Genomic DNA, 17228 nt, shown 5'->3' with positions numbered 1-17228 from the left:
GCCGTGGCTCTGAGGCTGGCCTGAAGCTGGGGCTGGACTTTATCAGCTTTGTCCGATTGTAAAGGGAAGGGGCAGGGAGGGGAACGATGCTCCTTGAAGGCCTTTTCTGTGTCAGGTGCTGTGTGTGAATATTAGTTAGTAAAGTGGATGCTATCATCACACCCATTTTATGGGTAAGGAAACTGAGTCTCAGAGAGGTGCAGTAACGAACCCAAAGTCATGCAGCTGCTGGACAGCCTGACATTTTCTACCTTCCGGTGGCCCCTGGCTGCACTGGGACCCCCTGGGTAGTCCCAAACATCAGAGTGGGCTGGGCTGGTGCCTGGGGGGGTGGATCCCTCCTGAACAAGGGGAGAGGTGGTGCAGGTCACCTGGGTGGAGCCCCACCTGGGGCGTGCCCTACGGAAAGGATTCTCAGGGGGGGGCCAACTTCAGGTCCTTGCTGTCCACCTCCCCGAGGAGCTGCATGGTTGGCTGGGATCTCTCTGGGAGGAGAGAGAGCTCAGCCAAGTGTTCCGGGGAGGTAGTCGTGGGAGAGAGACTGGGCTCGCTGCCCCCAGGGTATCCCAGCCCTTCTGCTTTGCTCCCTGTTGCTGCTCTGGGAGGTGAATCTGAGCGGCTCAGGGCTGGAATGTTCTGGGATTCTGGGGTCAGCTGGGCATAGGGTGGGGTAGCTAGCCCACAAGGTCTTTTGCCCACAGAAGTGGTCTTTGGATGGAAAGTTTGAGAACCACTGGTCTGGAAGCCTCCGGGTGAGTCTGGATGCTGTTCCGATTCTCGGACTTTCGCTGCAGACGCTGCTTTCCTGGTGGGCTCTCGGGGAGCAGGGGCGGGCAGCTCCAGGCCCGGGGCCTGGCCCCCAAAGCAGTGCACCAGGCCGCCCTGCCACAGTGTTCCAGGGGACTGTGTCTTCTCGGGGGCTGGGGCAGATCGCTGTGGTGGGGGTGGGGGGGACAAGGGCTGGTTCAGGGAGTGTTCAGGCTTTTGTCTCTGTCTTTGTCTGGCTCTCCATCCTTCCTTTTCCTCCTCTCCCAGTGGTGTCCCAGGGAAGAAATGTGGCACCATCATCCTGTCCGCTGAGGAGCTCAGCAACTGCAGGGTGAGTGGCAGAGGGACTCCAGGACAGGACCTGGTTGGGTGGGTGCTGTGGAATGGAGGGGAGGCTGGCCTCCCTGACCCCGGGGCCACGTGTGTCCTTGGAGGGAATGGGAAGACAGGGCGCCTCAGTCTTACTGTCCTAGGACTCTGACAGCAGAGCTGGAAGGTGAAGGTCTTGTCTGCTTCAGCTGGCCGAGGCCCAGAGAGGGGAAGGACTCGCCCACCGGCAGCAGCAGAGCTGGGCTCCCACGCCAGGGCTCTTCCACTCCCAGCAGGCCCTCGTGGCACCACTCACGGGTCCTGAGCCAAGCCTGCCTTGGCACCGGCACTGGCAGCAGAGGGGCCTTTCAGTCTTGGTGCCTGGGCGCTTGGCATTTCGTTGTTATCTTTCACTTTCAGCTGTGGGGTAGGGTGACACCTTGCATGGGGGGGAGGGAGTGAGGGCGTGTGGTTGGCGCGTGTGTGAGAGTCTGCATGCATGTGTGTGTACCTGTGCGTGTGTGTGTGCGCCTGTGCGTGCGTGTGTGTGCCTGTGTGTGTGTGTGCCTGTGCATGCATGTGTGCGCCTGTGTGTGCGTGCGTTTGCCTGTGCCTGTGCGTGCGTGCGTGTGCCTGTGCGTGTGTGTGTGTGTGTGTGTGTGTGTGTTGGGAAGCAGAGTCTCAATCCCAGGCAGCCTTCGTTTTACTTCTTCTGTGTGAGTGTGGGGAAGCAGCAGATGGGGACAGCTGAAGGGGCTCAGGGGATCCGGTGGCTGATACTAATGATAAAATATAGTTCTTATTTGTCAGGCGATGAGCATTTTACATAAGTTATCACTACTCCTGAAAATAGTCCGATACTGTTGTTGGTCCCATTTTGTGGATGAGAAAATTGAGGCTCAGAGAGGCTAAGTCATCTGGTAAAGGACGAGAAGTGGTAGTCAGGATCCTAATCCAGGTCAGCCTGATTTTAAAACCCAGGCTCCTTTCCCCAGCCCATCAGGCCTGCACGCCTCTTCAGTTAACTAGGAGCCACAGGTGGGGACATGACGGGCCCCGGGGAGAAAGGCGAAGGCGGAGGCCGCAGCAGCGGGTGAGCTCAAGCCTGGGGTACCTGGGACCCTGCTTCCCCCGCGCACCTGCAGCTCAGGCTAGCGGGGCTGGAAGTGACGAGGGAAAACAAGATTTTCTGACCTTCCTGGAAGGTCAGAGCAACTATTATGTGTTAGCCATCAGTATTTATTTAAAATTGAAAAAAAAAAATATTTATTGATGTATTTTGTTTTATTTTTTAAATATTTATTGTTGAAAGTATTACAGATTTATTTTTAAATGACAATAGGTTAGCCCTGCCTATGTGGCTCAGTGGTTGAGCGTCGTCCCATGCACCACGAGGTTGCCTGCCCTGCTGGTTTGATTCCCCGTCAGGGCACATGACCAGGTCGCAGGCTCGATCTCCAGTAGGGGCCATGCAGGAGGCAACCAATCAGTTTCTCTCTCACATCGATGTTCCTCTCTCTCTCTCCCTCTAAAAATCAATAAAAACATATTTTTTAAAATGACAATTAGTTTACCCCATTATTGGTTAAAATAATAACATCTTTTTTGAAAAATAACTATATTTTCCACAACAAAAGTCATCTAGTGAAAGAGTGGCCTTGTTTTACATTTCTGTACATCTCTTTAATGTCCGGCTCGACACAAAAGAACTGCATTCTCGTATCTGCTTCTGCAGTCAGTCTGTTGTGACATCACTGTTGGGTCACTTCTGGAAAACTCCATGTCTTATTAACATTATTACGAACATAATTTTGGCCTCATGGACCCCCTTTCCGGTGGGAGGGGGGGAGGTGAGATTCCTGGTCCAGACTTTGAGAACTATTGGTAGGGAGGTCTGAATTGTTAGCCAGCATTAACTGAGCGATTATTCTGAGCCACACACTGTGCTAAATGGTTACATGCATCAAGTTGTTTATCTGATGTATTATACTATGTAACGGAACAGGTAGTATGATATATTATTATATCCAATGTATTGTGGTCCTCATTTTACAGAGAGGTTAAGTGACATGCCCAAGGTCACACGGCCACGGCGTAGAAGAGATTGAACCCAGGCAGTCTGGTTCTAGAGCCCGGGTCTTGAGCCACGAGGCTGTGAGGTCCCAAACTGCGTCAGGGGCTTCCAGTTGGAGAGGAAGACACAGTGGGTAGCACAGGGCAGTATAGCAAGAACCACATCAACTCGGCACCGCTGCTGGTCTGGTTTCTCTACTGGTCTGCTCCCCTTAGTGGGTCTGGAGGAATTTGACAGCGGCTGAACCCCCCATGTCCACACCCGGGGGGGCTGGCGCGCAGCTGGTGCTCACGAGGACCTGCCGTAAACCTGCACCTGAGTGAGCAGGCAGCACAGAGCAGGTGATGAAGCCGCACCTGTGCAGCTCACACTCTGGACACCACTGGAGTTCAGACGAGGCCGGAGCGCAGCTCACGTGCAGGGGAGAGCTTCTGGCTACGCTTCCTGAGCCTGGGCTTCTCCACCTGCGTGCGGGGCGCAGGGGGTTGCTGTGCGGATTAAAGGAGGTGGGCTGTGCCTGCCTGGTGCCCGGCTTCTGCAGGGTGCCTGGGAAAGGCTGAATTCATTGAAGCCTAAATTCCATTTGCCCTCAAGCTTCTAGCTCCGCCAGTGACTTCCTCCCTAGTTTATAATTAAAGATCATAAAAGTAAAAGTGCTTTGGAAATTCTAAAGCTCCAGAAAATGCTGAGTGCTGTTATTGGTCTAGTTTTCCAGGATTGGTGAACAGTCTGAATTTAATACCTATTAGCCCCCCACCCCTCCTTCCCTACTCCCCCTCCTTGCTGCATCCAGGGATGGCAGTTTCCTGGGTTTAAGCTGTTCCAGCGGGTGAGGTCCCCTCCTTCCCTGAGATTGTCAGCTCCTTTTCTTTGGGCCATCTTTGGCTGAGTTCTGTCTTTCCCTAGAATACTTGCGAGGAAAAGAGACTAATTCCCAACATCTGGCTGAATTAAAATAATTACATCTGAGCGGCTTTGCCTCTGTTGTTCCAGCTCCGACTTCAGTGGGAGGATCAAAGGAAGAGGGTGGAGTGGAGAGACGGGATTGCACCAGGCAGAGCTTCCTGCCCAAGTGAATACTTTCTGCAGAAGTAGACAAACCCTCCTGCATCGCGGGATGGCGTGGGCGGGCAGGACCAGCAGAGCGTTAGAGTGGACTCCAGGGTGACCAGCGTGCTCACCAGCGCACATCGATAGGTTACAGAAAAGCCCTGCTCATCTGGAATTCAAACACCAAGAAAGTTCCAACAATCAGCATTTGCTCCAAAATACTAGTCAGTCATACTTAATGTTGACAATGATGCGTTTAAGCTCCCGAATCACCATTTAATTCTGCTCAGCAGTAAAACTATTGTTATTCTATGTAACAGTGACGGATGTTTGCATAGTCCTCACAGTTGACCTGGATTCTCATGTTTACAGTCTGTTTGATTCCCACCACAGGCTGGGGGCTGGGTAGGTATGAGGGACCCCAGTTTACAGACGCCGAGAGGTTGAAAGGGCCTACGACTGCAGGATTCTACCCAGGCCTGGACTCCGAATCCTCACCCACAGTGAAGCCATGGGCCGCCATGGGCCTCCACGGTCCGTGAACAGCTCTGGGTTTTCGGTGTTTGTGGAGCCAATAGCCTTTAGCGGGCCTAGCAGGCCTGGTAAGTGGTGGGCTTCTGCGGAGAGGCAGGGGTGCTGCTGGTGTAGGGAGCAGGCAGCTCCTTGCTCTCACCTTCCAGGACCCTTAGCTCCCCCTAGGCCTGCAGGGCACCCCAACCTTGGTTCCTGGCCAGTGAGCACGTCCTCGGTGCCTCCCAGTCATGTCCCTGCACACACAGCGAGAGTGTGACTCACCTCTCAGAGCCTGCTCGTGGATTTATTCATTTCATTTCAGCAAATATGCTTGGGCTCAGTCCTCGCCCTCCCAGAGTTTCCAATTTAGTGTGAGAGACAGAAATGCCAACCAGCAACCACAGTACAGCAGTAGTCCTCAGCCCTGTCAGATACACCGCCTCTTTTTTATAACGAATACTGCGGAGCATTCTTTGCTGTCTTGAAGGAAAATTCATGGACAGCACTATATAATGCCAAAATACATACAGGTGGGGACTGAACCCTTGCAGCTCCCTGGGGGAAGATGGATGGGTCCAGGCAAAAGCAACAGCTGTACTAAGACCCTGGGGCAGTGAGGAGACTGATCTCAGAGAGGTGAGGGTGTAGGAGGGAATGGGGGCCAGGCTTTGTGGGACCTAGCAGCCTTGAATCCTGATAAAGTCAGAACTCTCATTGTTCTAGAGACAGACCTCAGGGAGGGCCAGTGTCTCCATGTGGGAAGAGCCCTAGGAGGAAGGGAGAAAGATAAGAAGAAGGAGGTAAGATGAAGTCAGGGATGCAGTGAAGGTTTTGAGACTCAGAAGCCTGCAGGGCACGGATATAAGTGTTCTTTCTACATGGTGAATGGCCAGCGTTCAACCATCACCCTTTTAAAATTTCATTTATGAGTTTTTGGTTTTAGAAATCATTTCTCTAGTTAAAAAGAAAGAAAGAAAACAAAGCAAAGCGTTTTTCCTGATGCTAACAATAATTAAAAAAATGTTCATAATGGACAAGTTGGAAGATACAAAGAATAAACGATCACCCAGAGATAATCATGGTTGACATTTGATGCCTTGCCTCCAAGGCTATGTTCTGGGTGTTTAGGTATATGTATATGTATATGTATATGTATATGTATATGTATATGTATATGGTTTTTTCCTTATATTAGTAGAATATGGTTTCTAGTTGTTTTTTATTTATCAGTAGAATATGGTATCAAGATTTATTTTCCCAGGTCATAAGATATTCTTGGAAAACATGTATTTAATAGCTGCATATTATTTCTTTATTGTGTGGATGGCTCATAATTCGTGGCTCTATTCTCTTATAAGCAACAATATAATTAATACTGCAGTGAACATCCTCATAGCTGAATTGTTCCATTTTTCTTTTGAACTTTAGTTGATGGATTTTGGTTGATATCCCAGACACAGGCTCAAGGAGTGGGAGGGGAAATGGTCAGTCTAGGGTTTTCAGCCCTGAATGATCAAATCAGCAGGTGCACAATTGATTGAGTTGTTTGAAAAGTTGGCCAGTCATTCAGATGGCAGAGAAAAGCCAGCCTAAACTCCATGTGCTTATTAGTCAATGTGTAAAGACAGGCCCAGGCTCCTAGATCAGTGTCACCCACCATCAGTGTTCGAATGAACTCCAGTCAATGGGGTCTTCGCTGATGTCCCTGAACACCTGCACCCTGGTCTCTAGTTTCTGCAGTCTTATCCTGGCAGGTTGGGGCTCTGGGCCCCTCTTTGAATGCAGAAGCCCTTCCAGGGGTCACTGTTCACAGAATCAATCCTAAGTCTGGGTTGTGTTCCCTCCTGCTGGACTGCTGGAGTGCTGAATTTGGGGGTTGTGGCTAATGGTTTTCTTCCTTCCTTCCTCCCTCCCTCCCTCCCTCCCTCCCTCCCTCCCTCCCTCCCTTCCTTCCTTCCTTCCTTCCTTCCTTCCTTCCTTCCTTCCTTCCTCCTCAACCGGGGATATTTTTTCATTAATTTTTAGAGAGAGTGGGAGGGAGGGAGGGAGAGAAACATCAATGTGAGAGAGACACATCGATTGGTTGTCTTCTGCACGTCCCCCAACAGATATTGAATCTATAACTGAGGTATGAGCCCATGACCGGGAAAGAAACCCAAGACTTCAGTTTGTGGGTTGATGCTCTAACCACTGAGAAAACTGGCCAGGGTGTTCTTTTACTATTTAATCAATGTCTTCCTTTTTTCTGACTAAAAAAGACAATGTTCTCATTTTAGGAAAGCCCAGCAAACTTTAAAGAGAAGACAATATCACAGGCCAGTTTTGTTCTGTGGTTAGAGTATTGACATACAGACTAAAGAGTCTCAAGGTTGGATTCCTGGTCAGGGCACATGCCTGGGTTGCAGGCTTGATCCCCAGTAGGGGGTGTGCAGGAGGCAGCCAATCAATGTTTCTCTCTCACTTCGATGTTTCTATCTCTCTCTCTAAAAAATTAATAAAAAAGCATATTAAAGAAAAGAGAGAGAGGAAAAAGGAGAAACATCTGTAACAAAAATAAATTAATAAAAATTGTAAACAAAAAAAAAAAAGAAGAGCCCTGGCCGGTTTGGCTCAGCGGTTGGGGCATCGGCCTGTGGACCAGAGTCCCAGGTGCGGTTCCCGCTAGGGGCACGTACCAAAAAAAGAAGAAGAACTTGGGCTCTGGATCCAGACCAAATGTCATTGCTCACCAGCTGTGTGACCATGGGCAAGTTACTGGAGCTTTCTGTGTCTGAGTGTCTTCACTTGTAAAATGGCTTTATTTAAAGTTTTGATATTTTATTTATCATCAATTTTTATTTTTTTAAATACCACATTAACACCTTTATTTTGATTACTGAGGTTTTTGGCACCCTAAATTAAATTTTGCACTTGCCTTATTCCTTTGCTGGCCCTTGGCTGCCAGCAAGACCCAGCCCAGAGCAGCCTTCTGTTCTCCCTCCTGGGTGTTGCTTTCCTCTCCCAGCCTTCAGCCCCTGTGCTGACCTCTGGGCCTGACCTCTGACCTCCACAGCCTTCTCCTGGGTCCAGGAGGGCTAACATGCTAGAGTAGGCCAGGCCACCCTGGCGAGAAAGGCTGTTTGCTCCGGTCTCTCAAGCAGCCTCATTAACATGCGGAAAGATGCAAATTGAGGCAATCCTGCTGTTTTAGAAGAACTTAATATGTTTTTTAAAAAGATAGGGTGAAAAGGCAGAAATTGCAGGAAATTATATATTGCAGGAGGTGCTTTATCTTCTCTGCAGTTGGTTCCCAGAGAGGCTTCTGGTTTGGGAACAGCATTTCCTGTGCTGACAGCCCCTCCCTCAGGGCGAGGCTGTCACCCAGCAGGTCCACTGATCTTCGGCCAGAATTTCTGCTTCCTAATCCTGCTGGCCCAGGCTTCTTGCTGCCCCTTCCCCAGCCTCTTCCTGGGCTCACACATAGACCGAGGCTTGACCCACTCACTAACCCTCATTCAAGGGGAGCAGTTGCAGCCTTGTTTATATGATTGTTGACATAAGTCAGAGCCACCTTCAAAAGCACAGTCCCCAGAAAACTAACCGGGTCCTACCCTCGGGGACTCCCCACTGGGTGTGCACCCACTAGAGGGGAAGCTTGCCTTGGTTTCAGTCTAGAAATCTCCCTGAAGGTCTGTCTATCCCCATGGGCTCGACCATAGCACAACAGCCCAGATGCTCATCATGGGCTTTGGGGGCTGTTCCGGGTCTAGGTTGTGTTAGGGGGGCCATCAGGGTGAGCAACAAGATAAGCCCCCAGCAGCGCCGCGTGGATTTGTCCTCAGCAGGGAAATGATGAGGTGGGCTCACTGGTGGATTTTTCCAGTTAGCCGAGTTTCGGAGCCAGTCTTTTTATTTTATTTTCATTTTAACTAGTTTGCACGGAGGAGGTCTTTCTAAAATGGATTTCACACTTCTCTGACTCCTCTAACTGAGGCTACAGAACATAATTAAACTTATCTTGATGATTCGGGGTCCGTCATCTGGAATCTGTTATTAATCTCTGGAGCCAGACTGTCTTGTTCCAGTCCCCGCTTCTCTCCTTCCTGGCCGTGTGGCTTCCAGGGTGTCAACCTCTCGGTGCCTCAGTTTGCTCATCGTTGAAAGGGGAATGACAGGTACACCTACCTCCTGGGGTTGTTGAGAGGATGAAAAGAGCCAGTAGTGCCTGGCATACAGGAGGTAGAGCCGTACTACCTCGCCATTTGCCTAGATGAATGACACGTGAACGTTGGCAGTTTCATGTGGGTCAGCCCAGCGGCCGATGGCACTCTGCCAGCGTTGGCTCCTGTTCTTCAGGTGCTCTGGGCAAGGCACCGGGGCCTGGCACTTCCCATATGTCCTCTCCTGTGTCTTCTCAGCTGGCTCACAGCGGGCATCCATACTCCACCGATCAGAGCAGAACATCAGAGCTGCTCAGCTGGTAGTGGCAGAGCTGGGGTTCCAAGCAGGCGGCCTTGGTTCCTTTGTGCTGTCCTGTGTCAGGTGCGGCGCTGGGACAGCGGCCCTGCCAGCGGAGCGTGGAAGGGCCCTGGAAGCATGCTCTCCTCCGTTCTGCACTCGTTTCTCTAACATTCCTGCTCCTCTTCCTGGTCTGCAGGGCCCCGGGCTTCTCCCAGGAAGCAAAACCAAGAGCTTTTGCCCCTGGATTTTGTGACACCTGTTTCGGTATTTATTTCACAGTGCAGGTTGTTGTGTGTGGTTCACCAGTGTTCGTTCAGGTGACCTCCAGATGGGGGGCGTCACATCTGGAGACACAACAGAGCTGTGTCCTGGGGAGGCTGGAGGAGTCTCGGGCTCCCAGACTGTCCCCTGAGTACTGGCCTCCCAGCTCTAAAGGACAGTGGCGGACATCCTGTTCAGCATGTCACTTCACAGATGAGGAAGCTGAGGCTCAGAGGGCCGGAGGGACTGCTGGGACCAACTAGAACTCAGAATCCTGGCTTCCTGTGGGGCCTACTCCTCTCTCAGGGTCTCCCAATGCCACCTCGGGGCCTCCCTGGGGAGAGCCAGGCCCGGGGTCACAGGTCCTAGGCTGCCTCCCTCTCCTAGGCCATGGGTGGAGCTCCCCCCGCCCGGCGTGGGGTGGGGTTGGCGCTTCCTCCCGGGGAGAGACAGGAGCTGGGCTTCGGGAGCCGGGGATCTCTCTGGGAGGGTGGGAGGGAGCGTCCTGGTCTGACTGCCTGGGTTCCCCCTGTGTGACCCGGGCATCTGGCAACCCCTACAAGCCTCCGTTTCCTCATCTATAGAAGGAGGAGGGTAGAGGAGTGAGTCACTTCGAACAGTTGTTACGAGGACTCAATGAGTGGTGTCCATAAATAGTGTACGAAGAATAACGTATTTACCGAGCTCTGCACTAGTAAGTGCTCAATAAGCCAGCGAGTCTCCTATTCCAGGGCTGAAGTCCTAGATTTCGTGGGCGGCTCTAGGACTCCTTGGGCTTGAGGCCTCGGGAGCCCCAGACGAGCCTCCTTCTCCCTCTCAGATGGGCGATGATGAGGGACATGAGTAAAGCCGTCATTACCTGGGCACCCCGTGTGCGGGCCCCTCCCCAGAGCCTCCCTGCAGGGGTCCTTCTGTCCCAGGTCCCCAGCGCCCAGCACCTCCCTGCCCAGACACACCGAGCCCAGGAGAGCCGGGCAGCGCCCTGTGGACTGTGATGGGCTCTCTCCGAGGCAGAGGGGCTGCTGGAAGAGGCCTGAGTTTGAAATCAGTTCATTCGCCCTGGCCGGTTTGGCTCAGCGGTTAAAGCGTCGGCCTGCGGTCCGGAGAGACCCGGGTTCGGTTCCCGCTAAGGGCATGTACCTCGGTTGCAGTTTGTCCCCGGCCCTGGTTGGTCGTGTGGGTGGCAGCCACTCGATGTGTCCCTTTCACATCGATGTTTCTCTCTCTCTCTCTCTCCCTCCTGCTCTATCTGAACAAAGAATGAAAAAGTGTCCTCGGGTGAGGATAAAAAAAAAAAAAAAAAAATGAAATCAGTTCATTCACGTTGAGTTCCTGCTCTTCCGGTTTTCAGCGGGTGACCTTGGGCAGGTTCCTTAGCTTCTCTGACCCCCAGCTCCCTCAGCTGTAACAGTGACGAAGGACTGTTTTGAGGGCTGACTGTGATAAGGCTGCAAAGCGCTGAGCTCAGTGACTGGCCACACAGGTGGTGACTAATAAGTGTTTGTTGAATGAATGAATGAATGAGTGAAGGAACGGAAGGATGTCTGTATGTGCTGGTGTCGGATGTCCTTGAAGGCAGGTGTGCGAGGTGGTGGAAATGGAGGTGGGGCAGGGACAGAGGCCACACACCGTGCTGGGGGGAGGGGAGACGTGGTCAGATCATCGCAATCGCTTGCAGGCGCTTAATGTGCGCCATGCGCTGCCCTCACTGTGCTCACGTTGACTCCTTTCACCTTCCCAACAAGCATGTGCGGTAGGCACTGCCAGTACCCCGTTTTGTAGGTGAGGAAACAGCACAGAGAGGGTGAGTAACTTGCCTTAGGTCGCACAGCCAGTGAGGGATGGAGCTGAAGCAGGCAGCCTGGCTCCAGCGACCATATTCCTATCCTTTATATCGTACCCACCCCTCCCCAACCTTCGACCATATCCTTCAAGCCTCTGGGAGGCGGCATCGTCATCTCTGTCACCAGTGTGTCCTCACTGGGCTGTCCTCACTGATTTCAAGAGATCCTCTTTTTCACTCAGAGGGGTGGCGTGAGAAAGCTGGGTGGCTTCCCTCTAGGGCAGTTATCTGAAGGCCCCGGGGTGACAGGATAGAGCCCTGAGCTCTGGCCAGTTGACAGGTGATTTGTCAGGACGCAAAGCTTTCAGGTTGAAGAGGCCACAGGAGAATGGGTGGAGAGGAGGAGGTGGAGGCATCTTTGCCTGGTGCCTCGGCCACAGTGAGCTAAGGGTCTGGGCACCATGAGGGGAGAGGTCCAGCGGTCCAACTAGGGCCTGAGTACCTTCTCATACCCTTGGCTGAGTGTTGGGTGAGGCGGGGCTGTGACCTGATCCGGGGAGTCAGAACCCCAAGGCTGCGCTGGTGAACCTGGGCAAGTCCCTCCCGGCCCTGAGCCTCTGACTCCTCGCTGAGGAGGTGATTCGTGGTCCTGCTGTATCCACCTTAGAGACTTAGTTGTGTGTGAAAGCGATGCCTAATCACACGTGCTCTGGGAACCACACACGTGTGAGGGGCGCGGTGACTGGACAGAGCGCGGGCCGAGCTCAGTGCCCCTGGGTTAGTCATTTCACCTCTCGAAGCCGCTCAGTTGACCAGCAGTGGAATCGTGTGCACCCACGCTGGCCGTGTGGGCGCAACTGCCCGCTCTCTGCACAGCGCTTCGCACACCTGCTCTCAGTCCTCACACAGCCCTGGGGGTGTGTGCTATGATCGGCCCCCTGTGACAGAGGGGAAACTGAGGCTCCAAGAGGTCACCTCCCTCCCCAAGGTCACAAAGAGCCAGGACTGGAACTGGGGCAGCTCTCTCCAGAATCTACCTGCTTCACAGCAGAGGCTCTGCTAGCCCTGCCAATGAGGTCATTCGAAGGTGGCATGAGACCCTCGCAGGTGCAGCCCAGGGCCTGGCCCCGTGCAGGGCAGTGGAAGCCGCTGCCCTTTCCAGCGCTGGTGCCGGAATCCTGCCTCCAGGGCCCTGGCGCCGCGTTTCCACGGGCCGGGCGCCCTCCCGCCTGCTCCTGCCTCACGGCTCCGCTCTCCCCTCTCCCGCCAGGATGTGGCCACAATGCAGTTCTGTGCCAACAAGCTGGACAAGAAAGATTTCTTCGGGAAGTCCGACCCGTTCTTGGTGTTCTACAGAAGCAACGAGGATGGAACGTGAGTTCCCTGGCAACATGCCACCCTCTTTCCAGGGTCAGGGATGGAGGGGCTGTGGCGACCGGCCAGCAGGGTGCTTGGTCCACCTCCTGCTGGTGCTCTAGCGAAGGCAGGGACCCAGAGTGGTGCCCTGGCCACGTGGGGAGGCTGGTGGGGGTTGGGAACGGCCTCCGAGCCAGCAGTGCCACTGCGAGGGCTCAGCGTGGTGGGTGTCAGGTGTGCTGGAGGTAAGGGGAGTGGGTGGAACAGGGCAAGTGCAAGAATAGGGGCCCCTCTGATAGCCCCGCCTTCTTCCACACAAATCAGTCCATATGTCCACGTCCAGTCTCCCTCCCCCACAGCCCTCTGAACACCCCACTGCTACATGTGCCCCCCCACTACTGCACCCCCAGCATGGCAAGTCTGAACCCCTCCCCACTCCCCCACACTTCACTGCAGGCTTCATTCAAAACTCTACCGTCCTTGAAGCCCCATTTCCTCCTCTCCTGTCCCTACCCTAGAAGCCACCCACACTGTGACAGTAACACACGCACGCACACATGCACACACACACTGGCAAATGTAGGTCAGCTGTGTACACAGAAGGACAGATTCTAGGTGGAAGGTCTGGGGGCCTAGGTCCTTCCCACAGCCCACTGTGTGACCCCAGGCAAGTGATGCCCCTCTCTGGGCCTGTTTCCTCATCAGTAAAACAAACCAGTTGGATTAGGTGGTCTCTATGGTCTCTTCAAGCACCAGAGTTCTGGGAGGCTGAGGCCACTTACAGATGGAGTTCGGTAGGACCGGGAGGTAACGGGGCCAGGAAGGTTAATTAGAAAAACGCTGCTGCAGAAGGGGAACGGGAAGCAGGGCTGGAAGAGGAGGAAGAAAATGGGTCCAATGGGTCCAAGGGGGAAGCTTAGGGAAGAATAACAGGCTAGAGGAAAGGCCAGTGCAAAGCAAGTGTGCCCGGAGCAGAGGCAGAACGGCCTCCGCCACGTTCCCTTTGATTCTGGATATGCGTGTGTGAGTGTGTGTGCGAGTGTGTGTGCGAGTGTGTATATGTGTGAGTGTGTGTGTGTGTGTGTGTGTGCGCGAGTGTGTGTTGAGGGCCAGGGAGCGGCAGGGAAGAGGTGTGTTTCAGTTCAAGGGAAAAAAGGTTTTTAAATCTAAACGTACAAAACAAGGAAAATTAGGTGCGATCATTTGCATAACAAAAGGATTCTTTGTCTCACCAAAGGACTCTCAGCAGAATTTCTTTAAATAATTCTTGTTGATTTTGACTTGATTTGAAGGATGGAGGGAAAGGCCTGAGTGGTGTTCCCGGTGCCCACGGCAGTGCCCAGCCAGGTCCCTCCAGAGGGGCGTCGCTGGGTCACACCGGCGGTCTCAGGTCGGGTGGCTGACCAGGAGGGCGGAGGGTGTGGGTTTGGGAGCAGGAAAGGGGTGTGTTGCAGAGTGTTTCCAACGTTCTTCTTGCAGAGCATGTGTAGGATGGATGGGGGGAGGAGGGAGAGGCTCTGACTGACACGTGGGGGGTGAGCCCTGGCAGCTGTGCTGTGGAGTGCAGGGGGGGAGGGCGGCACGGGGGCAAAAGGACAGCGGAGACCTCAGTGGGCAAAACTTGGTGGGGCCTGGTCACAGCCCCTCTCTGGCCGTGGAGTGCGGGGACTGGAGGGTCGAAGGTGCCAGCTGGTCAGACGGGGGCGCCGTGGCAGCTTACTGGGGGCTGGTTTCACCTGAAGCACGGGCTGGGTGTCTCCCTGAGGGTCCCGGGCAGCTGGAGAAACCACCCAGGGCCCCGAGAGGCGGCGAGTCTGCAGGCTCCCGCAGAGGCTGACTGGGGAGAGCAGGGAGGTGACCCCGAGGAGCAGAGAGGAGAGCGGAAGGCTTGGAAGACACCCCCCCCCCCGGAGATGGGAGGAGGTCAGTGAGGGGCCCAGTGAGGGGCCCGGGGAGTGAAATGTCATGCCTGCCACACCAGGAGGGACAGGGAAGGAGCATCCACCAGCGCCCTCCGTGCTCCTGGCCTGCACCTCCTACTGTGTCTCATTCAGTCCAGTCCTCTGGGAGTAAGGCTGAGTGAGAGCAGGGGGCTCCCGTCGCCGCCGCCTGGGGGCCGGCGCTGCCAGCCGTGCTGTCACCTTCAGGCGCGGCTCTCACTCAGGGGAGCTTTCTGGGACGAGGGGAATGTTCTGTATCTCGCTGTCCAGTGTGGCCACTGTTAGGCACAAGGAGCACTGGAAACGGGGCTAGTGCGACCGAGGAACGCATTTCAGTCCCATTTCATTTGAGTTCGTTCAGATGTGAGTCCTCACGTGGGGCTGCGGGCTGCCATCCTGGGCTGCAGCTTAACCTCTGCCCGAGGGGCTGATCCGACCCACAGCTCTCCAAGGGTTGCTGTGGGGACTAATGAGTTAATACGGGTAATTAGAACAGGGCCTGCAGCTCCTGTGGTTCCGCCCATTCACAATGAGAGGGAAGCTCAGAGAGAGAGAGTGACTTGCCTGGGGTGGCACAGCTGGTAGTAGAGGCCCTGGGACTGGAGGCCACACCTGCAGGACTGTTGGTTAGTGCACTCCTGTGCCATCCCCTGAGCGAGGGTCCAGGTGGACCGAGTCCAGGGCAAGCTGACCCGGGGCACCGCAGGGAGTCGAAGGGCCTGTGGATTTGGTGGGGCAGGGACTTGAAGAAGGGGCTTCAGGCCAGAGTCTGACGCGGAAACCAGACTACACAGGGTTCAGGAAAAACAAGAGGGAGGACATCAAGCTGATAGCTTAGAAGACCTGCGCAGGCCGTTTGGCTGGCAAGGGAGAGGAGACGGGGGAGGCAGTGGGTCCAAAGGGGCCAGGAGGCTGGAGGAGCCACACCGGTCCCTGTGACTCTAGGGGTTCAGCAGTCAGGGCCTCTGCACAGTGCCAGCCTCCCTCCTGTCCCTGCCCCTCGTGCTCCTGCCCCTCCGCGGCCCACCCAGCCTCCTCCTCCTGCTCTCGGCCTGCCCCAGCCATGGGCAGCGGCCCCTCCTTCCTCCGACCCCTTCGTCTCATCTGCAGCTCTGGGTGTGGTGGGAGGTCTCCCACGTGTATCTTACACTCCAGCGGGTGGGCGAGAAGGAGCGGAGAAGAGAAACGCTGAGCCTTGGTGACAGAAATGACATTTTGACTTGAAAATTGCCAGAGAAGAAATGGCACAGGCTGTGTGGGCATAGGCGGAGCCCAGGCACCTCCCTGAGTGACCTTTCCAGGCTGGGATGGATGCTGGGACATCTCAGGGAGGTGGCCCCAGCACACCGGCTCCGCTGCCCCCATGTGGCAGGGCAGGCCCGGGTGGGGAGCGGGCAGGGCCGATGCCCTGGGGCCCGGATGGGACAAGCCAATTCTGCACTTTCAGTTTGCACAGCAAGCTCAGGACTCAGAGCTGAAGGGTCTTCGAGATCATCTCAGCCTGGGGCTTTCATTCTCTGCACTGAAATGCCAGCGAAAGCTGTGGATAGTGTTCTCTGAGAAATACACTTATTCAGTAATTAATTCCAAAAAATACTTAGTGAACAGTAACTGTGCCCGGCACTGTTTGGGGCACTAGAGACATACCAGTGACCAAAGAACACAAAACTTCCATGCTTGTGACAGACTATACAATAAATAGGGAGAAAATCAGACTATGTCAACTGTCGAATGGTGGCGGGTGAGATGGAAAGCCAGCATGGAGGGACTCGGGATGTTGGGGTCAGGGCCAGGGGCTGGCAGCTTTAGATACGGCGCTCATAGCAGGCTCTCATATCACAGAGCTGACACCTGAAGGAAGTGAGGGGGTGAGCCATGAACAAGGAAATCTGGGGGGACAGACAGGAAAACAGCAAGCACATGAAGCCCAGACACCCAGCTTCACTGAAAATTTCAGGGGTTCACAGATCCCTGAAGCCCATCCACAGATTCTTCTGTGGATCTCAGTGGAAGGTCATCTGATAGTGGCCAACTCCCTGGAAACAGCGGCCCAGAGCGGGAGGGACATGCTCAAGGTCGCACAGAGAGGGCCCAGAACCTGCCTCTCCTGACGTCATCCCCCCTCCCCCAGGAATGCTCTCTGCAGCATCATCAGGAAGTGGACATCTAGTTTCTACCTGGATGTTGCTAGTGACGGTCAGCTCATCACCTCACAAAGCCACAATTTCTGTTTCTGGCAACTGTAGAGATTAGCCAGCTAGTCCCACAGTTGACCTGGATTCTACCTCCCTTGGGCGGGGTTCTGAAACCTTCCCTTTCTTTTTTGCCAGGTTCACCATCTGCCACAAGACTGAGGTCATGAAGAACACCCTAAATCCAGTGTGGCAAACTTTCTCCATTCCTGTGAGAGCCCTCTGCAACGGGGACTATGATCGGTGAGCGGAGAAAAAGTCCCTCCCTGTGCACAGGTGCAGGGGGCCTGGTTCACGTGGATGTGGGTGGTCCCCTCAGTGTGAGCAGAGACTCCTGGAGCTGTGCATGGGTGGCCCTGCACAGGGTGGGGCTCGTGAGCCTCCCCACCGGCCCCTCCCCGCCCTCCCTGGGCAGTGTCTGCCTTTATCTCCTCACAGCCCTCCCCCCACCCCACCTCTTCCCTCCGGTCAGACATCCCCACTGGTGGGAACCTCCCCAGGCTGGGGGGATGGGAGGTGCCTGGGATTCCAGGGAAGCCTCA

The 17228-nt window shown here is 54.4% G+C and overlaps 1 protein-coding gene across 2 annotated transcripts in view; it reads left to right on the top strand.

Annotated features, from left to right (window-relative positions):
• The window catches only part of CPNE5 (copine 5), an 83988-nt gene that overhangs the window by 39767 nt on the left and 26993 nt on the right, over window positions 1-17228 (top strand). Inside the window, exons 8-11 of one of the 2 annotated variants that reach the window (XM_036248895.1) lie at window positions 702-752; window positions 1036-1099; window positions 12469-12572; window positions 16825-16929. In XM_036248895.1, coding sequence (XP_036104788.1) covers window positions 702-752; window positions 1036-1099; window positions 12469-12572; window positions 16825-16929 — 324 coding nt within the window. The remainder of the gene's footprint in view (window positions 1-701; window positions 753-1035; window positions 1100-12468; window positions 12573-16824; window positions 16930-17228) is intronic. The other variant, XM_036248896.1, reaches the window with a different exon arrangement.

Source organism: Molossus molossus, unplaced genomic scaffold, assembly GCF_014108415.1.
Source record: "Molossus molossus isolate mMolMol1 unplaced genomic scaffold, mMolMol1.p scaffold_m16_p_8, whole genome shotgun sequence".
Classification (NCBI taxonomy): domain Eukaryota; kingdom Metazoa; phylum Chordata; class Mammalia; order Chiroptera; family Molossidae; genus Molossus; species Molossus molossus.
This window is presented reverse-complemented; position numbering and strand designations above follow the sequence as displayed.